Source organism: Dermochelys coriacea, chromosome 11 (genome assembly GCF_009764565.3).
Source record: "Dermochelys coriacea isolate rDerCor1 chromosome 11, rDerCor1.pri.v4, whole genome shotgun sequence".
NCBI lineage: Eukaryota > Metazoa > Chordata > Testudines > Dermochelyidae > Dermochelys > Dermochelys coriacea.
This window is the reverse complement of record NC_050078.2, coordinates 9,109,342-9,136,187: the sequence shown is the minus strand read 5'-3', so window position 1 is coordinate 9,136,187 and position 26,846 is coordinate 9,109,342. Positions and strand designations below refer to the sequence as shown.

Sequence of the window (26,846 nt, the reverse complement as noted above, 5' to 3'; positions counted from 1 at the left end):
CCCTGCTGTGGTCACCTAGGACAGGGGCTAGGGTGTCCCCAGTCCAGGGTACTCTCTCTGCACTGGGCACTTCTCTGATCCACTGACCATTACATACAAGTTAAAGCAAATGCAAGTTATTTAATCAACAATTAATTTTAAAAAGAATAAGGAAAAGTGGGAAAGGTTAAAGGAAACACATCACCCCGCTCTGTGGCAGGGAACATCACAAACGGTGTCTCTGGAATGTCAGGGCAGTTCACAGTCTGTTCCTTGTAAGTCCCAGGCCTTCTTCTCAGGCCCTGGCTGTGCTGCAGGGATGCTGTGGGCTGGACACTTGCTCTGGTGGTGGCCACACGCTCTCAGGCTCTAAGTGGTAGGACCCTTCTTCCCAGTGTCGCCCCCGCCCTGTCGGGGTACGATCCAAGCCTGGCCTGCAGAGCCTCTTGGCTGAGGTGTCTCCCTGTGCTGGGCCCGCTGACCAGGATCTCCCTTGGTCTCCCCAGCTGCTCACTGCACCCGGCTCCGGACTGCTCCAGCCCCAGCTCCACCGCTCTGTCTCTGCACTGCTGCTGCTGCTCTGCCTCCAGCTCCCTGGGCTGCTTCTTTGGCCCCTCTGCCTCTGGTTGCTACAGCTCTGCTCCCAGGATAGGTCTGTTCTGCAGGCTGCTTCTGTGACTCTGCTCCCAGCACTGACCTGCTTCCTGGGCTGCTTTTCTGGCCCCTCTGGCTCTGGTTGCTGCAGCTCTGCTCCCAGGGCAAGTCTGCTCTCTCTGGGCTGTGCCTCTGGCTTTGGGGCTGCAGCTCTGCTCCCAGGACAGAGTCTGCTCTCTCTGGGCTGCTTTTCTGGTCCCTCTGGATCTGGCCCAACTCTGCCCCGCAGCTCAGCTTGGGCCCCTGCTTTCTCCTTAGCTTGGCCCCACTCTGCCTGACCCAGGCAAATCCAGCTCACATGGAGGACAGGACCTCCCTGGCCTCCTGACTCCCTGATTAGCCTGCTCACCCTGTCATTCAGGCTGACCTGGAGCATTGGCCTCTCCCCGTTGTTCCTGGGGGCTGTCAGTCTCAGGGTCCTGATTCCCCATCAACCCTTCCCCCTTTTTAGTACTGGGAGCTAGAAAACCAAAACACCACCACTGAATGTTAGTAAGGGGGCAACAGTCCCCTTACACATAGTAAAAAGGACATAGAGTAGAGTAAAACGAGGAGAACTGGGACCAGATGTAGGAAAAATTTAGGTTGAACACCAGGGAAAACTTCAGTTCCTAGGAAACTGGTGGAAACCCCGTCTACTGAAACATTTAAAATTAAGCCAGACAAAAGCACTGAGAAAGAGACAACTGGGACCACTTTTGCATTGGCAGGGAGATGGACTAGAAGAGTCTTTCCATCTCAAGATCTTTTGGGGGAAATTCAGGTCTGGTACAGGTCACTGAAACCAATGGTATTTCACATATTTATGCCAGTGGTGAATTTGGTCTTGGGGTTCTATGTTTTTTTTAAAGAAACAACAGAATTTGGGTGACTAAACAACAATTCTTAAAATAAAAATAAATAAATAAATAAATAAATAATGTCAGAACCACATCCTGAAAAGCCACTAGAATGTCAGCACAAAAACAATGCTACTTTTGTTTGTTACACTATAGAACATCTGACAGGGCTTTAACCTCTGTTTAGGAGCTACTGTTAAAAAGCCTCTTGCTGAGTCAAGCCTAAGCATGCTACTTACAAGGGTTAGTTAGCCCTGAGGGCTCTTGCATTGGCAGAGGCTTTTTAGCTGAGATAGGGTTTTTGTTGTTGTTGTTTATTTGTTTGAAAAAACAGAGTAGCTAAGAAAGCCTAGCCATGGGGAGAGAAAGGGATTACTAATAATCACCTGCTTCTCTGGAAGGAATTTTACTCTCTGTTTAGGACATGATCCTGCAAACCTGACACGAGTAATCCCATTCATTCAAATGGGGTTACTACCAAGATTAAGGATTGCACAACTGGACCCGAATGAAGTAAACTTTATAAAAGTCATATGAAGAATCTTGCTAAAATACACAATATCCCCTTTTTTACAGTCTGCTATCCGAATGCATCAAGTGAAGTCATTTGTCTCAGTGGAATACTGGAGTCTGAAAGTTTGCTTCAACCAATATTAGGTCTGTGGTCTGCTTACAGCAAACGGTGATGAAAAGTGCAAAGAGAAATTTCAATCAATCAATCAATATTGTATATAGGGAACATATATACTCCTAATTCATCCTCAGGACACAGTCCATACTGTGCATTGAATGAGATGGGAGTGTTGTGGAAAAAACAGTATGACTGTATAATTAAAGGGTGTATCACAGTGGATATGCACAAGGGATTAGAATTAAAGTTGCACAAGCAACCTTAATTTGGTATTTCCTAACTTTTGAGTGCTTGATTTTGCAACCTTAAATATTATTCTGATGTTGGTTTTAGATATAATACACTATAAATTTTCACTAGTATAATTTCTTTCCCCACTCCGCTCCTCTTTTTACAGTCCCCATCTGTTTTTCACTCTGTGCTCTATTTTTACCTTGTTCTCCACCTGATCATCCCTACTGCCTCTGCTTTTCATCGAGGTTTTCCCTTGCCTCTCTCTCCTTTTTTCCTATGAGTATAAACCCAATGACATTAGAATCCATGTTGGTATCTCGATACCACAATGTTCTCATTGGTGTGAAATGAGGCAGCGGTTGAGATCTCAGTGCAATGACAGAGTAAAGAAACTTAGTTAAGGATGTCAGACATTTGCCAATCTTGGAACAGAAAGTGACCAAAAGTGAGATTTATCTGGATTATCCAAGCAGATGCCACGATTGTGCCAAAAACCATGTGGTTGCAGCTGACACCATCTGCCTGCAATGACTGTTTCCAAGGATGACACAGCTGTAACATGTAACAAATCATGTAATATACATGTAACAAAGCAAAAATAAGGGATGGGGGACAGAAAAGTTGAATGTCCTAAAGACCAACTAAATATTTCTTTGGCCTAAAAGGTGTAACTTGAATCACACAAAGTATTTCCTCGGGTGGTACTAGGGCTTGTCTTGTTATGCAACCAGGTCCATGTAATTGAAGTTCAGTACATAGGAAGGAGCCAAAGAAAACCCCAAAACTATTTGTCATGTTTCTTAAGGTGGAAATGACTGAAATGCCAACATACCCAACAACAAATGTAAATCTGGCAAGCATTCTGGGCACCTCAATAATGGGCATCCAGACTGAATGCACAATTCCTTTATTACTCATCAGTTTTTCTATACTTCAGGTTTTTATTTTAGGTCTCAAACAAACAGCACTGCATATATGACTGTCCTGAATGTCCCATCCTGCTAGACAGAACCCTTCTGATTACTACCCGACAGCTATGATAAAATAACTGGTGTTCTCATTAGGTTATATGCAAACTATGATAAAGAGGAATGTATAGCAATGTCACTTTGAGCAATCAGGAAACAAACCTTTGACACAAACCAGAAGGCAAATAGTAAGACTCCAAGGCTGACAACAAATGAGACTACATCTAATTTGCTGTGCAATGTTCATGTAATTAGATACATTTGGTATAGGCAAGAAAGTAGACAGCTAGAATATGGTCTTGATGAATTGGGGAACCTCTGTCAAGCTCTGATCACATTAATCATAAAGCCAAAGCTCAGTGACTCAATTTTTCTTCCTAGCATTTATGATATTTTTCTAGAGGGAAAATGTATATACTACTTTAAAAACCCCAACAATTATATTGTCTTTCCCTTGCACCAGGCAAACTATAGGTATCTACAGTCTAAACCAGGGGTCTCAAACCCAAATGACCACAAGGGCCAAATGAGGACTAGTACATTGGCCCGAGGCTCGCACCACTGACCACCCCCCAACCCACTGCCCAGGGCCCACCCCCACTCCACCCCTTCCATGAGGCCCCACCCCTGCCCCTCCTCTTCCCACCCCTTCCTGCAACCCCCACCCCAACTCCGCCCCTCCCTGCCCTCAGGCGGTGCAGGAGGGGTGCAAGGTGCGGCAGGAGGCTCAGGGCAGGGGGTTGGGGTACAGGAGGGGTGTGGGGTATGGCAGGGGGTTGAGGTGCAGGAAGGGTGCGGGGTGCAGCAAGGGGTCAGGGTGCAGGAGGGGTGTGGGGTGCGGCAGGGGGCTCAGGGCAGGGGGTCAGGGTGCGGCAGGCGGCTCAGGGCAGGGGGTTCGGCTGCAGGAGGAGTTCGGGGGCGGGTCCGGCACGCACTGGGGTCAGGGCAGACTCCCTGCCTGCCCTGCCCCCACGCTGTTCCAGGAAGCGGCTGGGACCTGGGGGAGGGGGCACAGAGGTCTGTGTATTGCCCTGGCTGCGCCTCCAGGTACCTCCCCCAAAGCTCCCATTGGCCAGGAATGGGAAACCGTGGCCAATGGGAGCTTCGGGGGAGGTACCTAGAGGAGCGGCCAGGGCAACACAAAGACCCCTGTACCCCCTCCCCCAGCCCCCAGCCGCTTCCCAGAGCGGCGCGGGGGCAGGGCAGGCAGGCAGGCAGGGAGGGAGCCTGCCCTGCCCCTGGTGCGCGCCGGGTCGGAGCCATTCTAGGTAAACGCTGGGGGGGGGGGCGGGGGGGCTGCAGGGAGCTGGCAGGCCGTGGCCCGCGTGTTTGAGACTCCTGGTCTAAACTATGCCAGCAGAGTCAAGCAAGCCCATGTATAACAACTGTGCAATTTTTCAGGATACTGTGTGTAACAGCCCACCCCACTATACCCTAGACGGTCCTGGCTTCAGACATTTCTTTTATTGTCATATATAGAAGACAATAAGTGATATGCAACGTTCTCTGCAGAAGACAGAGGAGAGAAGAGAATCTTTTAGTCTTTAAGGTGCCACCAGACTCCTCGTTGTTTTTGTGGATACAGACTAACACGCCTACCTCTCTGATAGAGGAGAGAAGAGTCATAGAAGAGGATGTGTAAGAGAAGGGAAAGAAAAGGGTGAATGACAGAAAAGCAGTGGAAAGGAGACTTAAGACTAGAGGTAACAAGGAGATGAGGCTGAGATGCATGGAGGTAAGAAAGAAAGAGAGATGAGAAAAAATGGAATAAATCGAGAGGCAAGCAGGAATTTCACCACTGACACTGTGCAGCACACCACGGCCACTTAGAACTTCACAGTAACAGCCTGAATAGAACTCGCATCCTCTTGCCCCCACAACACAGACCTTTATCACTTGAGAGAAAGGAAAATCTCTATTAGCTGTTAGCAATGTAGGTCCTGTCACAGAGATCCATTTTATTTTCCAGTCTGGATTATTTCCTCAAAAATGCTGTAACTGCCAGGGAACCTATGCACAAAGACCCTTGCATAGAGGTGGTGTGCCGTTCACCTTCAGCACTTCACCATCCACAGAGGCACCAAAAGAGGGATTAATACGGCTGGAATTTTCAAAGGGAGAATGAATTTCCTCCTCTGAGAGGAATGAACAAGCTCTTTATGTTTCCAATACACTAAATATTATTCAAGAAGTTACTCTGTGCTGGGTACTGTTGGGATGTTGATGAGCTGAAGCATCCTAAATGAAAAAGGGCTTTAGCTATTGAGCATCCAGTTCTGTTCACATGGTTCATTATGCTAAATACTAACAGGTGACTACTGGTTTTCCACTGGGGGAATGTGGCCATTGCTAGTATACCTGCACACTGGGATGGGTGAACTGAACATCTAACTTGCTGACCACCAGACATTTTGGGGCTCCTCACCCAGCTCATGATTATCTGATGAATACAATACTGTCAGATCCCATGCCAAGCTCTTATTCACACTAGTAGTCAACTTGTAAGACCAAGCTGGCAAGTTCTGAGCCGCTTTTCAGGCATGGCCACCACAATGAAGAAACTTGCCTGAATTTAAGAAGGCATGAACATAGCAGCTGTTCCCTAAAAAGGCAGGAGAAAGGGGAGGAAGACAACTGGATGCCCAATGAATGGGAAATGGACAAACTGGACACACCCTAAAAATGATGACAGAGGAGACTGATAGGTGACAACCAGATCAGTCCCTCACAAGAAACTCCAGGTGAAGAGATATGGTCTTGTGGTCTACTGGAGAAATGGGAGGCCTGTGGAAAAGGGAGACTAATACTTGGAGTCAATAGCAACCCAAGTATTAGACACCCAGATATACAAATATAATCTAGGTCAAAACACATGCCTATTTGCCCGTGCTTGAATAATAAGAGTATAGCAGTAGGAATATACTGCTGACCACCTGACCAGGATGATGAGAATGAATGTGAAATACTCAGGAAGATTAGAGAGAGACTACCAAAACAGAAAACCCAATAACAACAGGGGATTTCAACTATCCCGTATTGACTGGGTACACGTAAACTCAGGACAGGATGCAGAGATAAAATGTTTAGACACCATTCGTGACTGCTTCTTGGAGCAGCTAATCCTAGAACCCACAAGAGGAGAGGCAGTTGTTGACTTAGTCCCAAGTGGTGCACAGGATCTGGTCTAAGAGGTGAATATAGCTGAACTGCTTGTTAATAACAACCATAATGTAATTAAATTTAACATCCTTGTAGAGAGGAAAATGCCAAAGAAATTCACCACTTCTAAAAGGGGAACTACACAACAAAGAGGCTAATTAAATGGAAATTAAAAGGAACAGTCACAAGAGTGAAATGTCTGCAAGTTGCATAGAAACTTTTTAAAAACATCAGAATAGAGGCTCAAACTATATGTATACCCCAAACAAAAGAAAAAAAACACCAAGAGGATGAAAAAATTCCACCATGCCTAAACAACAGAGTTAAAGAGGTGGTTAGAAACAAAAAGACATCTTTAAAAAATACGAAGTCAAATCCTAGTGAGGAAAATAGTAACGGACAACTCTGGCAAGTCAAGTGTAAAAGTATAATTAGGCAGGTAAAAAAAGAATTTGAAGAACAACTAGCAAAAGACACAAAAGCTAACAGCGACATTTTTTTTTAGTACTTCAGACGAAGGAAGCCTGCCACACAATCAGTGGGGCCATGGAAAATCAAGGTGCAAAAATCAAGAAGCATACAAGGAAGACAAGGCTGTTGCAGAGAAGCTAAATAAATTATTTGCATTTGGTCTTTACTGCAGTGGATATAAGGGAGATTCCCAAACCTGAGCCATTCTTCTGGGGTGACATATCTAAGGACCTGTCCCAGACTGAGGTGTCAGTAGAGGAGGTTTTGGAACAAATTGATAAATTAAACAGTAATAAATCACCAGGACCAGTTGGCATTCACCCAAGGGTTCTGAAAGAACTCAAACATGAAATTGCAGAACTATAACTGTAGTATGTAACCTGTTGCTTAAACCAGCTTCTGTACTAGATGACTGGAGGATAGCTAATGGGGTTCTAATTTTAAAAAAAGGCTCCAGTGTCTTCTAAGTCCTGGACTAGGCCCCTAATCACTGAGCCACTTTTTCTCTTCAATACCTGATGTGATGTAAGGAACATGCCTCCCTACCCTGCTTTATGCCCTAGCTAGGCTGTCAACTTTCAAAGGAGAAACACAAAACTCAGGCCTTAGCAATTGATGCAGGAGATCAAACCTGAAACACAGTTAGCCTTATCTATGGTTCTTATCCGCCTCTCTCAGCTACCTGAGAGTCTGCCCTTTTGGAAATACTTGTATAGCTGGTGATGCCAATAGCATCATGAACTGAATATGGCAGGCAAATAGCCTTTCAGTTCACTTTTAAAGTGACAGTAGGGAGGGAATGGGATCATAGGGCCACGGAAATTGAGGAGCCAATGTAGGGGTTTTAGCCAAGGTGTTGTGAGAAAAGTCTCAGGTATATTACAGAGTGAAAAACACCACAAAAAGTATATTGGGCCATTCCTGTTCCTATGACGTCAGCTAAATAATGATGTAATAGCGCTTTGCTTTCCATCCCAGGATCTTAAAGCACTGTACACACTCTAATTAAACCTCACACACCCCAGACAGATGGGTAAATACTATCATCAGCTGGGGAAAGTGGACAGGGTGATTAACTGACTTGATTAAAGCCACACAACCATTCTGGAAATAGAAGATGAGTTCCCTGTTATGCAGCCCTGTGCTTGAACCATTGCACTGTGCTTCACACTCAAGTCTTAGCATCAATACAAAAAAAAACAGAAGAGGTTAGACTGAAGTGTTTTAGTAACACATGGGAGCAGAGATGCAAGACTTACCCATGAATAGCATGGATGGAGTGAGGTTCATAATGGTACCTTCCTTCCTGGTGACGCATGTCAATTGGCAAGGGAGCATGAAACGCTGGAAAAACGTGCTGCGGAACTGTTGAGGGGAAGAAAAAAAGAGACTTCAAAAACTTTTCCTTCTCTTTTAAAACAATTTCAAAGGAACTAAATCTCCATGAATTTTAGAGCATGAGCAATGCAAAGACATGGGGTCTTCATGATATCAGTGCTATCATACACCAGAGAAGTGGAATGAATAAATAATCAAAGTCATTCGGAGAAATCCTACATCTTCAACATAAAAGATCTCCAACAGGGTTTTTGACAACGACAAGCAGCTAAGCGCTCTTTGAACTCAGGGAGATTATAGGTAGCACCAAGGAAAACTAGCCTTTTGACACAAATGAGACTCGACAGAGGTTGGCAGAATCCAGATCTGCACCATCCACAGCACCGGGAACGGCAGCAGCACCTTTCCTGAATGTCTGTAGACAAAGAGTGGGGATTGGGTTAGAACTATTTACCTAAAGTATAACGGCAAGAGCTGCACAAATGCAAACTGTGTATACAGTCAGAGGCAGCTTTAAATGTCTATGGCTCAGGTTCTGTGAAAGGAGCCTAAATTGCTCTCACTTGTCATCATTTGTGGCCCTATTTTTTATTCATTTGAAAAGCGTGTTTCATCTTTGATGGAAAGATAAAGTGGCCTTGGAAGGCACAGAACACCTTCATTGACTTATTAAATCCACAGACTTTAATATGTATTATTGACCCCAAATGTTACAGCACGAATATTTCAAAGAGTTGTAGGACAAATAGAAAATTCATCAAGTTATTTCTCCACACCACCCTGGACTAGTCAGACTTATGGCCATGTCCTTTTGTTCTAAAATTATGGAAGCCAAGAGAAATACAATCAGCAGGGCCTCAATAAATATACTATACAGGACTCCTTTGCTAGGATATTTATCTGGTCTATAATGATGGTGCATTCCACATTTATAGCTGGGATCAAATGTAAAAATAAAAGGCCAGACTACATATGTCTTTTACAGTCAGATAAAATTTCTTGATTAAAGATTAAGTAAAGTTTTCACAGGTCTTCCTCACCCTCACTCTTCAGTTTTGAAATAGCACTTTTCATCACATTTTCTGTATATCTGGAGCTTTTAAAATATTAGATTATTGTTCCAAACACCATTTTAACTAAATATTCCATTGTAACTTGCTTCCACCACCTGCAGCATTTCTCTATTGTGCGGGAAAGCAGCATCCCAAAACAAACCTACAATTGTTTATGGCGTGGCCCAAATCCTCAGCTGGTGTAAATCAGTCCAGCTCCATTGGCTCCACACTCTCTTATAAGGATGACTTAAGAGTCACAGCTGTGATAACAACATAGCTTTAACTTCAATAGAGCTTTGTTAATTTACACCAGCTAAGGATCTGGTCCTTTAGGTTCACTTACAGAAAATCTGCATTAAAAATCGCTATATATTTATGCCCTGGCAAATCAGGAAGGGGATCTGAAGATCTTATCTGCATTTCAATCTAGAATCCTTGAGCTCAGCATAGCATGCATATCTGGATACTACGCCAGCTGTGCTGCCAGGAGAGGCAAGAGACTACATAAAAACAACCTGCCTGCCAACTATGTTGAAAGGAGTTAAGCTAAGGTACTCGGGGTGGAAAGTATTCAAGAGTCCACAGCAGACTTACTTTCAGTGGTAGAGTGGAGAGCTGGCACTGTGCAGTGTCCAATACAGTGGGAGCATTTTTGCAGCCTGTCTAATGTGAGAACACAGTAGGGTAGCTGTTAAACCCCCAAGAAAGTAAGTAAAATAAACATGTATCATTTAGGATTTTCTTTTGCAGGCGAAAAATTCACCCACCCTCTTTAACAGTGCTGGGTAATACAAGTCTTTTAAATAAAGTTAGTTGAGAGAAATAATCATTTTTAAGATATATCACGATCTAATGTTTCTCTAAATCAGAAATTCAGAACAATCCTGCTAGTGACTGAAAAGCCACATCCAAAATGTAGCTAATGGCTTGTTACACATCAGCTATTCTCCTTTCTAAGGCACAAGCACTGCCGTCAATTGTCAGGGGCCTGGGTTGATCATTTAGAGACTGTCCTGATCTCCCGGGAAACTACTGTTTCACCAGAACCTCTTCTTTGCCAAGCTTGAAAGCTGGCCTTGTTCTCCTTAGTACACGCACACATGGCATGAAACAATGTGCAGGAGTCTTTCAATGAACTTCAGTGGGCTCTCAGCCCTGGTCTACACTACGCATTGAGGTCTAATTTAGAAGCGTTAAATCGATGTAACGCTGCAACCGTCCACATGATGAAGCCCTTTTTTCGACTTAAAGGGCTCTTAAAATCGATTTCCTTACTCCACCCCCGACAAGGGGATTAGCGCTGAAATCGGTTTTGCTGGGTCGAATTTGGGGTACTGTGGACGCAATTAGATGGTACTGGCCTCCGGGAGCTATCCCAGAGTGCTCCATTGTGACCGCCTTGGACAGCACTCTCAACTCAGATGCACTGACCAGGTAGACAGGAAAAGGCCCGCGAACTTTTGAATTTCAATTTCCTGTTTGGCCAGTGTGGCAAGATGCAGGTGACCATGCAGAGCTCATCAGCAGAGGTGACCATGATGGAGTCCCAAAATCACAAAAGAGCTCCAACATGGACCGAACGGGAGGTACGGGATCTGATCGGTGTATGGGAAGAGGAATCCGTGCTATCAGAACTACGTTCCAGTTTTCAAAATGCCAAAACATTTGTCAAAATCTCCCAGGGCATGAAGGACAGAGGCCATAACAGGGACCCGAAGCAGTACCGAGTGAAACTTAAGGAGCTGAGGAAAGCCTACCAGAAAACCAGAGAGGCGAATGGCCGCTCTGGGTCAGAGCCCCAAACATGCCGCTTCTATGATGAGCTGCATGCCATTTTAGGGGGTTCAGCCACCACTCCCCCAGCCGTGTTGTTTGATTCCTTCAATGGAGATGGAGGCAACAAGGAAGCAGGTTTTGGGGACCAGGAAGACTATGATGAGGAGGCTGTAGATAGCTCACAGCAAACAAGTGGAGAAACCAGTTTTCCCGACAGCCAGGAACTGTTTCTCACCCTGGACCTGGAGCCAGTACCCCCCGAACCCACCCAAGGCTGCCTCCCGGACCCACCAGGCGGAGAAGGGACATCTGGTGAGTGTACCTTTTAAAATACTATACAAGGTTTAAAAGCCAGCATGTTTAATGATTAATTTGCCCTGGCATTATGTGGCTTTCCTGGATATACTCCCAAAGCCTTTGCAAAAGGTTTCTGGGGAGGGCAGCCTTATTCCATCCACCATGGTAGGACTCTTACCACTCCAGGCCAGTAGCACGTACTCGAGAATCATTGTAGAACAAAGCATTGCAGTGTATGTTTGCTGGCATTCAAACAACATCCATTCTTTATCTCTCTGTGTTATCCTCAGGAGAGTGATATCATTCGTGGTCACCTGGTTCAAATAGGGTGCTTTTCTTAAGGGGACATTCAGAGGTGCCCGTTCCTGTTGGGCTGTTTGCCTATGGCTGAACAGAAATGTTCCCTGCTGTTAGCCACGCGGTGGGGGGAGGCAAAATGCGACCTTGTAACAAAAGCACATGTGCTATGTATGTAATGTTAACAGCAAGGTTTACCATGAAAGAGTGTACCCATTGTTCTATAAAATGTGTCTTTTCAAATACCACTGTCCCCTTTTTTTTTCTCCACCAGCTGCATGTGTTTCAAGGATCACAAGATCTTCTCCTTCCCAGACACTAGCGAAGATTAGAAGGCGAAAAAAATGCACTCGCGATGAAATGTTCTCTGAGCTCATGCTGTCCTCCCACACTGACAGAGCACAGACGAATGCATGGAGGCAGACAATGTCAGAGTGCAGGAAAGCACAAAATGACCGGGAGGAGAGGTGGCGTGCTGAAGAGAGGGCTGAAGCTGAAAGGTGGCGGCAGCGTGATGAGAGGAGGCAGGATTCAATGCTGAGGTTGCTGGAGGATCAAACTAATATGCTCCAGTGTATGATTGAGCTGCAGGAAAGGCAGCAGGAGCACAGACCGCCGCTACAGCCCCTGTGTAACCAACCGCCCTCCTCCCCAAGTTCCATAGCCTCCTCACCCAGACACCCAAGAACGCGGTGGGGGGGCCTCCGGCCACCCAGCCACTCCACTCCAGAGGATTGCCCAAGTAACAGAAGGCTGGCATTCAATAAGTTTTAAAGTTTTAAAGTGCTGTGTGGCCTTGTCCTTCCCTCCTGCACCACTCCTCCTGGGCTACCTTGGTAATTATCCCTCTATTTGTCTGATGAATTAATAAAGAATGCATGAATGTGAAGCAACAATGACTTTATTGCCTCTGCAAGCGGTGATTGAAGGAAGGTGGGGAGGGTGGTTAGCTTACAGGGAAGTAGAGTGAACCAAGAGGTGGGGGATTTCATCACAGAGAAACAAACTGAACTTTCACACCGTAGCCTGGCCAGTCATGAAACTGGTTTTCAAAGCTTCTCTGATGCGCACCGCACCCTCCTGTGCTCTTCTAACTGCCCTGGTGTCTGGCTGTGCATAACCAGCAGCCAGGCGATTTGCCTCAACCTCCCACCCCGCCATAAACGTCTCCCCCTTACTCTCACAGATGTTGTGGAGCGCACAGCAAGTAGTAATAACAGTGGGAATACTGGTTTCGCTGAGGTCTAACCGAGTCAGTAAACTGCGCCAGCATGCTTTTAAATGTCCAAATGCACATTCTACCACCATTCTGCACTTGCTCAGCCTGTAGTTGAACAGCTCCTGACTACTCTCCAGGCTGCCTATGTATGGCTTCATGAGCCATGGCATTAAGGGTAGGCTGGATCCCCAAGGATAACTATAGGCATTTCAACATTCCCAACGGTTATTTTCTGGTCTGGGAAGAAAGTCCCTTCCTGCAGCTTTTGAAGCAGACCAGAGTTCCTGAAGATGCGAGCGTCATGTACCTTTCCCGGCCATCCCATGTTGATGTTGGTGAAACGTCCTTTGTGATCCACCAGTGCTTGCAGCACTATTGAAAAGTACCCCTTGCGGTTTATGTACTTGCTGGCTTGGTGCTCCGGTGCCAAGATAGGGATATGGGTTCCGTCTATGGCCCCACCACAGTTAGGGATCAGCAGATCTTTGATTGCATTGGCTACTTGCATCACAGCAGCCCCCACAGTAGATTTGCCCACTCCAAACTGATTCCCGACTGACCGGTAGCTGTCTGGCGTTGCAAGCTTCCACAGGGTTATTGCCACTCGCTTCTCAACTGTGAGAGCTGCTCTCAATTCGGTATTCTTGCACCTCAGGGCAGGGGAAAGCAAGTCACAAAGTTCCATGAAAGTGCCCTTAGCATGCGAAAGTTTCGCAGCCACTGGGAATCATCCCAGACCTGCAATACTATGCGGTGCCACCAGTCTGTGCTTGTTTCCCGAGCCCAGAATCGGCGTTCCACCGCATGAACCTGCCCCATTAGCACCATCATGCCCACATTGGCAGGGCCCGTGCTTTGAGAGAAGTCTGTGTCCATGTCCTCATCATCTCGTCACCACGCTGATGTTGCCTACTCGCCCGGTTTCGCTTTGCCAGGTTCTGGTGCTGCATATACTGCTGGATAACGCGTGTGGTGTTTAATGTGCTCCTAATTGCCAAAATGATCTGAGCGGGCTCCATGCTGTGGTATGGCGTCTGCACAGAAAAAAGGCACGGAACGATTGTCTGCTGTTGCCCTGAGGGAGGGAGGGGCGACTGACGACATGGGTTACAGGGTTGGCTTACAGGGAATTAAAATCAACAAAGGGGGTGGCTTTGCGAGAAACTGAATGGCCGCCTCAAGGATAGAACTCAAAACCTCAAGGATAGAGCTCAAAACTGGGTTTAGCAGGCCGTTGATTTCGCAGAGGGAGGGAGGGAGGAGAAAATGAATACAAAACAAATCTGGTCTATTTCTTGTTTTGAGCCACTTCATCTATCTTTATACATCATGCTGGCAGCAGACTGTGCAGTATGACTACTGGCCATCGTCTTCTGCTGGCTGCAAATTAAAAGACAGTGCACTGCCGGTAGGACTCAATCGCCATGAGACGAAACAAGGGAAATGACCTGGCTGAGTCACTCCCATGTTTGCCCAGGCGCCTGGTTAAAAGAGCACCCAGGACTACATCGACGACGGCTATCAGTCATACTGCACTGTCTGCTGCCAAAAGGCAATAAACTGCTGCTGTGTAGCAATGCAGTACCATGTCCGCCAGCACCCAGGAGACATATGGTGACGGTTAGCTGAGTGGGCTCCAGGCTTGCCGTGGTATGATGTCTGCACAGGTAACTCAAGAAAAAAGGTGCAAAACGATTGTTTGCCCTTGCTTTTACGGAGGGAGGGAGGGAACGGGGGCCTGACGATATGTACCCAGAACCGCAGCGACAATGTTTTAGCCCCATCAGGCACTGGGATTTCTACCCAGAATTCAAATGCGCGGTGGAGACTGTAGGAACTGTGGGATAGTTACCCACAGTGCAAAGCTCCGGAAGTCGACTGTTGCTTCGGTACTGTGGACACAGTCTGCCGACTACATGCACTTAGAACATTTGTGTGGGGACACACACACTCGACTGTATAAAAACGCTTTCTACAAAACCGACCTCTATAAATTCGACCTAATTTCGTAGTGTAGACATACCCTTAGCATTCACCAATATCACTGAGAGCTATGAAAGAAGAAAACAGATCCCAGAAGCATGCAAGAAGTTTTGCAGGGCATGGTTTCTGCCTGCGTGATAGAGCCATTGTTATATCTGTCCGGGATGTACAGAGCAAGGGTTTATGTTGTCATACACAAAGATCACACAATCAAACTGTCACTATATGTTTTGCTGCACTAGGCCGCTGCCTTGCATAACCAGTCCTATGCCTGACAGATTAAGTATTTGCATTGCCATGGGCTTCAGGGGGAAGATTATCTACAGAGCTCAGTTCCCATAAGAACAATCATTGCTGCTGGATGCTGAGCTCTGTTGAATATCTAGTTCTACATGTCTTGCCTTATGACTGCCATTGACTAAAGGAGGAAGAACTCAGGGCAGCATTAGTAATTTATCTGCAAGAGCATTCCTTCCCTGCCACTCATGATTTGGGGAAGGCTTTGCCTCTTTTTCTTGGACACGGTCAACATAAAACAAATATCTGAAAAAAATTCCTTGCCCCTGTTTCTAATTAGGCCTCAGTTTATTCATGTTGAGAGGAATTTAAACATGTACCATTTTTCCACATTTACACCTTTGCTTTTTTTTTTTTTTTACACACCATCTCAATCAATTGAGACACTGGAGATACTAGTCAGTTTCACTTTCAGGTTCTTTACTAGCACCATCACCTAATCCTTGTTTGGTTTCACCAGAGGACAAAAAGGGTGGTGGGGCAGTTGTTTTCAGTGATTTTCTTTTTCAGCTCTTCACATCTGGGTTTTTCTTCTGCCCACACACATTTTCTAGAGCAGCCACCAGGCCTAAAAGCTACAATCGCTGGTGCTTTCCCTTTAATTCACTTCTGGATGCTTGATCTGAAATGATGAATGGTTTTATATGCGATCATCTACTAATTCATAAATGTCAGGCCCTCTCCCCACTTCCGCCTCTGATTTCCACCCCTCTCGAAGGGAGCAGCGAGCTGGCGAGAGAAGTAGCAGCAGTGCATGCTATTTACAAAGATGGATGTTTTCACACATATGATTTAAAAAGACAATTATACTCATTACTTCAAGTGAGCTCATGGTGATGCATTTCTAAAAAGCCATTGGAGGTGCAATATGATGACTGGCACAATGAATTTGCTAGCTTTTATCTAATCAAGGCAATCCCCTGTTTTAGACTTATCTGCTCATCATTGCGGCCTTCAATATAACAGAAGGTTTATAAATGACTAGCAGACTTTGTATATTTAACTTAGAATCCTACTGATAGGTGTCAGAACTGAGTGATTTGCAGTGGTGGGACAAAGCCCTTAACAGGGGGAGTCTGGGGAAGTCTCTGCCATGGGAAAATGGTTTGATAATACTTGCTTGTTTGGTACGATATGGTGCATTCCAGAAGGCAAAAAAGGGGGATCTTTAAAAGTACTATATTGCTCTAAAGCAGGGATAAATCTCTGACACTTGGTATTCAGAAATAGAGGCAAGGGTGCGATCTGTACCTGAGGCAATGGGAAAAAAATCAAAGCAGTATAAAATAAGTAAGGGACAATGAGCGCATGAGCCTTTACACAAAAATGATAAGCAGTACTTGTGGCACCTTAGAGACTAACAAATTTATTAGAGCATAAGCTTTCATGAGCTACAGCTCACTTCATCGGATGAGCTGTAGCTCACGAAAGCTTATGCTCTAATAAATTTGTTAGTCTCTAAGGTGCCACAAGTACTGCTTTTCTTTTCGCGAATACAGACTAACACGGCTGCTACTCTGAAACCTGTCACAAAAATGATGTTGCTCTTAGGTATGTTTATAGCATCTAGATACTAAGCCAGATGGGTAAGCAACACACAGAGTGAAAGCCACCCCTACTCAACTGCTACTCATAAATTATAACATTCAAAAACCAATTGGAGAACACTTCAGCCTCCCTGGTCACTCAATTACAGACCTAAAAGTCGCAATACTCCAACAAAAAAAACAGACTTCAAAGAGAAACTGCAGAATTGGAATTAATTTGCAAACTGGATACCAGATGACGTGGAATATAATTCTTTGAGATCTCACATTAGTAATGGTCTGTACCATATGTATATAATATATATTAATATGCTAATAAGCTGACCAATATGTATGTGTCACCATTGCCCTCTACTGGATGGAATCAGACTTGTATAGCTGTGTGGCATGGACCCCATTCTGCTAGTTTTTCTTCAGCTCAGTTGGTACAAGCCTGGAAGTTTGGAACAGGAGGATCAGAAGTCTAGCCCCAATAGTGCTATGAAGTTTCCTCAAATAACCTTCTGAAGCTTATATTTGGGATTCTGTTTTTCACACAATAGCTGTTGAATTAACAAACCCGTAAAACAGCATTTTCCAGCATTCCCGGACCAATTGTCATAATGTTAACTCTCTTGGGATAAAAACAGAATCCCAAACTCAGGACTTGAAAGATAGCTTCCTCTCACATATTTTCCAAATACTGGGTCATATCCTCAGATGGTATAAATTAGCACAGATTCAGTGAAATCAATGGAGTGATGCCAGTTTATACCAGCTGAGGATCTGGCTCACTGTTCTAATATTTCAATTTTTTAACCCTGCACACATGTTCTTTTGCTGATGAGATCCAAAATTACTCAATTTTTTTTTGCTTTGCAGTTCACGTTGACAAATTTAATTTTGAAATATTTGTTTTGAAGGGGTCAAGTCAAAAACTATCCGCAAATGGACAGTGCACTCCAGGAACAGAAAGACAAACAAGGGGGCAAAAAACTCAACCGGTTTGTAATAGACTGATCTGAAAATGGCAAACAAATCCCTTTAAAGGATGACTTACATTACTATTGTGTTTATTGCAGCTGGCCTCTATGTTGGGGCAGGAACTGAGTTTTGGATCCTAGAGAACACAGTGATATTACACACAACTAAAAGCTTTTAGAGCTTTGGGCATGCCTTCTGATATGCATATGAGGATCCCACTAAAGTTTTTTGGCGTCCCATGCATTCTTCTCAGGCCAGAAGGTGGAAGAGAATAATATGCTCTTCCATAAAGATGCTCCCTCAAACAAACTTCCCTCCTAGAATAAGTAGCTCAAGGTGTGAGCTGTGGCAGTTCCACGAATGTACCACACTCTTTTTATAATCAAAAGGAAAAAGCCTGTGCAAAACAAAGAGGCAGTTGTCAAGATAAAGAAAAAGAATCTCTTTGAACATTGTTAGTGTTTTTATTAAATTAACTTTTTTCCAAATCTGAATGTATTTTAGGGAATCTAACACCATACATCACCTGTTAGCATTTAGAAACCACGTAAACGGGGGGACTGTTTAACATTTCAAGTGGATGGCTTATAAAAAAAAGGGGTAAATTAAATAATGGACCTACATACAAGAAGTATCTACTATTAAGGGATCTCAGAGCATTTTGCAAAGATTAATGAATTGAGCCTCATAGCACCTCTGGGAAGTAAGCAAATACTGTCATATTTTTTTTTACTAATGGGGAACAGAGGCACAGCAAGGTTAAGTGATTTGCCCAAGGTAACACATTAAAATTAGTGGCAGACCCCTGACTAGAACAGAGAAGTCCAGACTCTTAGTCCCTTGCTGTGACAAATAAAACACCACACTAGTTATAAAACATACATCCAATATAAACCACAGATCCTAGGGAAAATGTCATTGTTATCGGGGATGCAGCTGAGTGAGAGTGGAGGACCAAAGCAGGGTAAGGGGGGGTTGCTTACAAATCAATGGCACAATCTGACTCCCTGAAAGATAAGTAACTGCAGCTCCCAAGGCCTGCAGGGAAGGCCTCGGCACCTCACAGGCATAGGCCCTAAATTTGGGTGTGGGCACTCTAGGGCATGGGTTCCACATTAGCCACTAATGCCTTCACCCACAGCAACAGGAGCTCCCATTTTGCCTCTAAGATGCTCCAAAGGAGTTCAAAGCCTGAGAACTGTGTTGCATTGATGAGGGTTAAAGAGAGAAACGTCTACAGATGACAGGGCTCAGAGCCCAGCCATCATGGGGTCACAACTGCCTCTGACAAAGGAAAGAATGTGCAAGCAGAAAAACTCAAAGGAGCTGCCACAAAACAATCCCGAACAGTAAATGAACATATGTTAGTGATTACACTGTGTCTACGCTGCTACCTTTGTATTTCTGGAGGTAACCCATTTTGGCAATGGGGATGCCATTAAGCCTATAGCTGAAGTTTGCAACACCATCTCCCTTTGTTCAGGTATGCAGATTTTGAAAAGAAAATAAGAGTCAAAGCTGACTTCAAACAACCCCATCAGCCATTTGTTGGGGACTATAAAACTCTGAGGCATCAGCAGATGCACTTTCTAACCAATCCCACCTCTAAAGTAAAAGTGCTTCTTACTGTCCACTAGACCCTTTTCCTCCAGTCTGTACAAATCTCAGTCTCTTTTCAAAGCAAGATTAGCGATACAATTAACATTAAGAGTCCTTCAGTCAATCATCTTCTCAAGGGAAACAGAGGAGCAAAACTACATTTAAATGGGAGAAAAGATTCACTTTGCTAAAAATCCCATTTTAATTCAGCTCTTATCTACACAAAGCATTTGAAAGGAATGGATTCTGGTCGAGAATTACTGAGTTTGAAGTGATGGTACATTTCATTTTGGGTTTTAAAAGGCAAATAGTGATACATTTTTTACCTTAATCCCAAGGGATTAAAGATACTACTCAAGCCAAGTAGTATCTTATTCTGTGAAAAGTCTCATTGAAATCAATGGGACTAATTGCAGAATAAATTACATTAAAGATTGTGAGGTGCTCAGATAATGTGGTCCCCATTATTACAAAAGTACCTAAAACAGACAGACAACTATTACTCAGCATGCCTAAAGGGTGGCAGAATCTGGCCCTCAGTGTTTGTGTATGTGCGTGTGGGGCTACTTGACTTGCTTTGATATTTGTTTCTTGGAGTTTAAATATTGTGGTTGGAATACTGCCCCCACTGCAAAGCACCCAAGGGTGTAGGTATCTGAAGAGAGATGTTTTGGTGTTTATGTGACGTCCCGAGAATAATGATCTCGCTGTTTAAGTGAGTTGGGCAAATGAAAGAGCACAAGAAAAGCATCTATGCTGAAAGCACAGCCCAAGTTAATGCACCATTAATAATGGTTCGAGTGAATTATTGAAGGAGATAATAGGGTTGGGGTCAGAGAAGGTCTGAGACAAAGAACAGGGAAAATTTGGTCAAAGAAACATGACAGAGCAGATCACATTGGTACGGCTGTGGGATTCTCCTTCGATGAAGTCATGTATTACCACACAGAATATTAACTGCCTTGCAGGGAAAGCCATTCCCCGGGCTACGAGCCAAATCAATACACGATGAAGAGAGAAAAAAATAGCAGAAACAAAAAACACACAGTAACTGTCACTTAACAGTCCATCAAACCCCATTTGAGAGCTTAATGTTAATATTGCATCTTTAGAGCAGTTTACCAAACACGCCACACACAGAAAGTGTGTGCTTACCTTAAAGGGGATAATTATGTGGTTGCTAATTACACCTGTCTGCACATTTTTAGCCGAGAGATGAGCACGTGTCTTGCAGAATAATAGTCCTTCCTCCCCAAATTTTACTGCACCACTTTTTAGACAAGGGTTTTGATGCATCAATGACAACAATACCCCTTTCTGTAATGATCTAGCATGGTCTGTAGGTTAAACAGGAACCGGAATTTCCATTTCTAGCTCCCCCACTGATTCGTTGCATGACATTAAGTTACTTACTCACCTCTATGTGTGAGAGTTTCCCCCATCTGTAATATGGAGATAATACCTGCCTACCTCTGAGGAGTGGTTAATGTTCCTACAGCACTTTAAGAAGTAATGTGTTAATTAAATATTCAGTATGATGTCAATATTCATAATGACTCCCACATGTAGGACCATCTACAAGGCTGCATCAAGCATGTTTTTCTTTTGTTTGCCTTGTTAGTATTTTGTTTGGTTTTCATATTGTATGATTTAATTATTGTTTGTTAATTATTACTCTATTTTAATTAGCTGTTCAACCACCTTGACTAGGTGACTCGAAGTAAGGAGGAACTTCAGGACTAAAATTAACAACTATTACCCGGCTAACTAGCACTTCACTCCGCTGTACTTTGGGGCCACTCAAAACTTCACAGCAACATCAGGGATACAATTCAGTGGCTCACGCTCCTAAAGCTACTGGCTGCTCTAGGGGAGAATTTCCCTTAGCTTTTAGTCATCTAGTGCATGTGACACATATGAGCAGATCTGTTTCCATCCAGTAGAGGGCAGTGGTCAGTTTCATTTTCTCTCTCACACATATATCAGTTATTACAAAGATGGTACAATCCTGGTTCTGAACACCATTTTATCCAGCGGGCAGAAAGCAGCACACTTTGCACAACTAAAGGAAGGGCGAAGGGAAATGACCTCTCCAACCAATTAAGAAATTACAACAGAGGATAACGAAAGGGAATCCAGACCAGTTTCCTCAGGCAAATGGAATGGTAGTGAGGTTTACAGCCTTTTCCGGTGTAAAGTGGGAGGTGCTAATGCTCTGATTGGATGGGACACCTGAGAAGTAAACCACCAGTAATAATGACAAATATTTTGCACTTCTGTAGCTCACTGCATCCTCATTGTCCTCATTTTACATGGGGGGAAACTGAGGCACAGAGAAGTGAAATATCTGGATCTATGTCACAGTTATACACATGGTAGAGCTGGAAATGGAACCAGGAACACATGACTCCTAGCCCTCCCCCTCTAACTAATAGACAATATTCACTTAATCCCAGCCAAGAAAACCCAAACCTCAGTTTGATCACAGTGCAATTTGAAGTCTATAGGCTTCTTTGCCTCTCTTCCAGAATACAGTAATGACACCACATGCTGAGCTACTAAATCTGCAATTAAGTCCCCCTTCTCTTTGCTTCGGCAAGAGAAGTTATTGCAGTATGCAGACTTTGGATGCTGCTCTCGGTGTAGTGCTTGTTATGCATAGTATTTTATAAACCATCATTGCTCATGGTTTTAGTAGGGCATTGTAAAATACCACATTGTATATTGCACACTCCACCACATAATAAAAACAATATTTGGTGCCTTGCCAGAGGTCTTTCTAGGCAAAAAATAAGGTATTTCATCAGATTCAGATCTTTGGTGAAAAATGAGATGCTTCACCTTTAAGGAATATTGGAGTAAAGTTTCCTTGGAACAGTAGCAGCACATGGCTGGCTATGTGCAGTAGTAAACTGAGCCAGCACTGAGGGGATTGGTTAAACAGGATAATTCCATCACAGAAACAGTTCTATTGTTTCAGATCAGGTTGAAGAACAAAGGAGAGGATCTCTGGAGAGTCTGAGGGCTGCTTTTATCTGATTTACACAGACAAATCCCTGAAGGTATGTAGAACTAGAATGCTGAAGTCCTGTACATTCAGGCTGCTGGTATTTACTTCTCTGTGAATTTACAATCATTCTGACACACGCGCGCAACAAGAGCTGAACATGAATTTATTCCACAGATCACTTAGTAGGAAGGGGCACAAGGAGCACATGCCATCCACCGGGATGCAGAGCACTGCCAGACATGTGCAATGTGCATTAGGCCATTCCAGGAAGAGAGAACACACCACTATGTTGTCATGAAGGAAACAGCTTCAATAAGCTGGAGAGCACCAGTCTCAATGTGACAGGCATTTATACTCACTTGCGAGGAAGACATCCAGGCATACACATGGCTACAGGCTCACCACGGTTTTATTGGCAAAGCTTCATCAGCCAGCTTCATTTATCAACACTGTTGGCAGACTCAAGCAGTGGGGCAGACAGGTTTAGTGGCTAGAGCACGGGACTTGTAGCTGAAACACACGGGCACTCCTAAATCAGCACAGACCAATGAGTTGCCTAGTCCAGTACCCTACCTTCATCTGTAGAGGAAGGTGAGGGGTGGCAGCTGCATCATGGGAGATGTAGTTTAGTTGGGTAGCCCAACCAACAGGAAAAAATGGGGACATGAGGAAACCTACAACTCCCATGAAGCCCCATGGAAGGATATCTCAGCTGAAATATTTTGATTTTTAGCTGAAATAGTTGGGTTTTTGATCATTTGGTTTCTTGATGAAAAATCAAAATTTTTCATGGAAAGAAGACACTTTGTGCAAAAAATTTAATATTGTCAAAACCACAATGTCCTAAAATGGGAAACTGTCAACCAACCCTAATAACAAACACTTTACTACTTCACAGGAATTTTAGGAGGTTTAATTTAGTCAGGTCTGTTAAGCGCAATGAGATCTGTGCGTGCAAGGCTCTGGATAAATTCAAAGTCGACTCCTCAGGCTACGGCTGTACGGTAACCTTAAAGGGACTCATTATTTTTATTCATTCAGGGAGGATACATAACATGAAAGAGTAAACGTACACACAACCTGGTTCTGCCACATGGAACCAAGTGAATCAGTGAGGCAGTCCTAAGAGGGTTGCCTGAGATTCACTTGAACCTTCACTCTGAGAACTTTCTACAGCACAATTGGAAAAGTCTCTCTAGCAACTTCATTGGCAGTAACCTGTCTCCTAACTGCTTTATAGCCAGCTGCAGGTAAGTACACACAGTAGCCTAATCATTTGGGCTGCAAGACAAAGTTCCTGGGTTACACAGAGAGTTAGTGCTGTGGCCATCAGGGATCACAAGCTGAGTGTGCTCTACCCAACCCCCAGTTTGGGTACCTCATGAAGCAGAGGCATAATTCTGGCCCAGCTGACTCAAGAGAAGACTGGACTAGTCAGTGAAGGTCAGGGTGGAGTGCGGTATCACACCTGTGTGGGGGAAAACATTTGTTTGTCACATGTTTAGCATAAGCTATTGCCCTCAGCCTCTAGCTTTCATGAGCAAGCCTTTAAAATAAGTTTGTTAGTCTCCAAGGTTTCACAAGTACTCCTTTTCTTTTTATGAGCAAGCCTGTCACTCCGCAGAAGAAATGCATCTTTTTACTGCTCCTGCTACGCAAAAGCTCCTCTTATTTTTAATTGAGTTTCACTAGTAGAAATGTCTGAGGGATCCATACAATGTTTCAATACAAGCACCAAAGAGGTCTCCCTTCTTGCTATATCATCATGTGGAAGTCAGTTAATGAAGTTATTCCTGGACTCAATTTGATCCACTGGCATTTTCATTTCAGATGAGTCACTATTTCTCAGCTTTGCCTTGTAGTGATTCTGGTCCTGTCCTATCAGCTCTACTGTTAGAATGTAACAGTCTTTGTGGCACATCCGTTGCATGGTGCAAGTGCATGGAAAGAAAACTAGAACCCTGATGCCTTATACATGTCTCTAGATGTATTTTTAGGGACTGCATCTGTAGTGCTCTCCCTCCAAGGAGAAGAGCCAGAAAGAAGCCAACTTGGTGACCATGGCAAAATTTTGTCCCAAAGTCAGCTTGCAGAAGGTGATTATTTATGTATGTATTCTTTGTATTATGATAGTGTCTAGAGGCCTCAAATAAGATCAGGGCCCCATAGTGCCTTAAACACAGTGAGAAATAGTCTCTGCCCTGAAAAGTTTACAATCTAAGTAGAGAAGGGAAAATATTGGGGCAAGGATCATCATTTTGGTATGTGTGTGTCTGTGTAGAGTGCCTAGCATTGTTCCATGGTCCTGGTCCGTGTCTGGGGCTCCACAAACAATAAAAGGGATGGAGGAGAAACAGACAGACAGGCGAGGAAGTGGCATGGCAAGGATCACTCAACAGGTCAGAGGTAGAGCTGGAAATAGAACCCAGTCTAGTGACTAGATCAGGCTGTCTCTCCTGCATTTAGTGGCCAACATCACTGTCCTCTGCTATGCCACACCTACCTATCAAGCAGAAACCCGTTTGTTCCTGATCCTTCAACACACAGTCGCTTCTAGTTTATGAAACAGGAATTCTCCACTGACGCTGGTGTTGTACTAAAAACCTGAGGAACTGTAAATACTGAATCATAGAAAACCAAACAGCCTAACACTGTTTATTAATTCTGCAGGTCTTGAGCTGCAAGTGCTAAGAATCTTGAAAAATCACTTAATTGCCAGGTTGTGATGGCAAAATATATTTAAAGGCCCCTGTCAATCTGACGTTATTAAGATACAATAAGGCCACAAGCTCTGACTGCAGAGAGATCCTTGTTATTTTCTGCTCATGTGCCTCATCCCAACAGGAAGTACTTAATAAGAATAATAATATCCTGAAAGGCTAACCCACAGCAGTGTAATTAAAAAGCTTTTCTGTCTCACTTTGAGGGGGGGGGGAATGAGGGGGAAAGGAAAATCAGACAGGAAATTCCACTAGAATAAGCTGGCTTATGTCCTAATAACACAAGTCTGTGCCAACTCCTCCAGAAGGCAAGGGATGGGAAGGGGAGTGAATAAAAAAAGAAAAGCCCTCAAGACTGACTCAGATCTGAGACCATGTGGCTCAGCTGCAACAGTGAATCTAAAAAGAGAGAGGGGACACAATCAAATAAAGGAAGTTTGCTTTTCTAGCAAGCCACTGTTACATAATGTAGCTGTTGTATTAAAGAGAGGCCACTGCAGCTTTGACTAGAAAGCACACAGGCCAATAAGATTGAAGGGTCAGATGGATCTTGGGGCTTGTTCTCCCAACAGCTGTAGTGAGAAAATGGGGAGAAAAATGTTTCAACCAGCTAGCAAAAGTCCTGGAATGTAAGAGGCAGAGGAGACCAGATGGCTGTTAAACTTGTACCAACATGGAGGTGGTTTTTCAGTGTTTTATAGTTAATGGTAGAAGGAGGAAAATCACCATAAAAAATCCCTCAAGAAAACAATATTTAAGGGGAAAAATGCATATTAGTTTATTTCACTTATAAGGAGAATCTTTCCTATGTCTTTCTAAAGGCCTGATTCTACTTCCATAGAAGTCAGTAGAGGCCTGATTGTAGAAGCCCTGACTGAGCACTCGCAATGCCAACTGAAGTGAAGTGTCGCACCTCTGAAAAACCAGGCCAAGGAGATTTGCCATCTACTTCAATGCGTCTGTGCTCCTACATGGCAAATTCTTACATCAGCATCTTCCCCTGGCGGATTTCACGTTGAAGTGCATTTCACAGTGGGAGATGCATTGCTTGAAGCCATTTGTGAAAAGCATTGTGTGAACCAAGCTGACAGCTAAGTGTCTGGCCTCATCTATCTCTAGATATTTATTCTAGGTACTTATATAGCCCACATTCCCATAGCATCTGGGTGCCTCATAATCTTTACTATATTTATCCTCACAACCCCCCTGCAAGGTAGGGAAGTGCTATTATCCCCATTGTACAGATGAGGAACTGAGGCACAGAGAGATTAAGGGACTTCTTCACAGTCACATGGGGGGAGGGGTCTATGGCAGGGCTGGGAATTGACCCTAGGTCTCCTGAGTATGTGATTAGCATCCTAGCCAGCACCACTGGACCATCTTTCCTTTTTGTTTAGCACTCACCGTGTAATGAGCCATGACACTGTACCACACTTCTACTCTGAAACCATTCTTCTCTAGTTTCGCCACATTAAAAATCAAATTAAAAAACCTGCTTATAGAATGCTTAGCCAGGCTTATAGAATCATAAAAATGTAGGGCTGGAAAGTAGCCAAAGTAGTCGAGTAGCCATCAAATCCAGTCCCCTGCACTGTGTCAGTACCAAGTAAACTAGTCCTAGACCATCCCTGACAGGCATTTGTCTAATCTGTTTTTCAAAACCTCCAATGACGGGATTCCACAACCTCCCTTGGAAGGCTATTTCAGATCTTAACTACTACTATAGTTAGCAAATTTTTCCTAATATCTAACATAAATCTGCCTTGCTGCAGATTAAATGGATTACTTCTTGTCCTGCCTTCAGTGGACA

General features: G+C 44.1%; 1 protein-coding gene across 1 annotated transcript in view; it reads right to left on the bottom strand.

The window, feature by feature from the left end:
• The window catches only part of GLI2 (GLI family zinc finger 2), a 271,143-nt gene that overhangs the window by 88,958 nt on the left and 155,339 nt on the right, over positions 1 to 26,846 (bottom strand). The window contains 1 exon segment of the mRNA XM_038422722.2: positions 8,195 to 8,300. Within this exon segment, the coding sequence (XP_038278650.1) occupies positions 8,195 to 8,300 (106 nt within the window).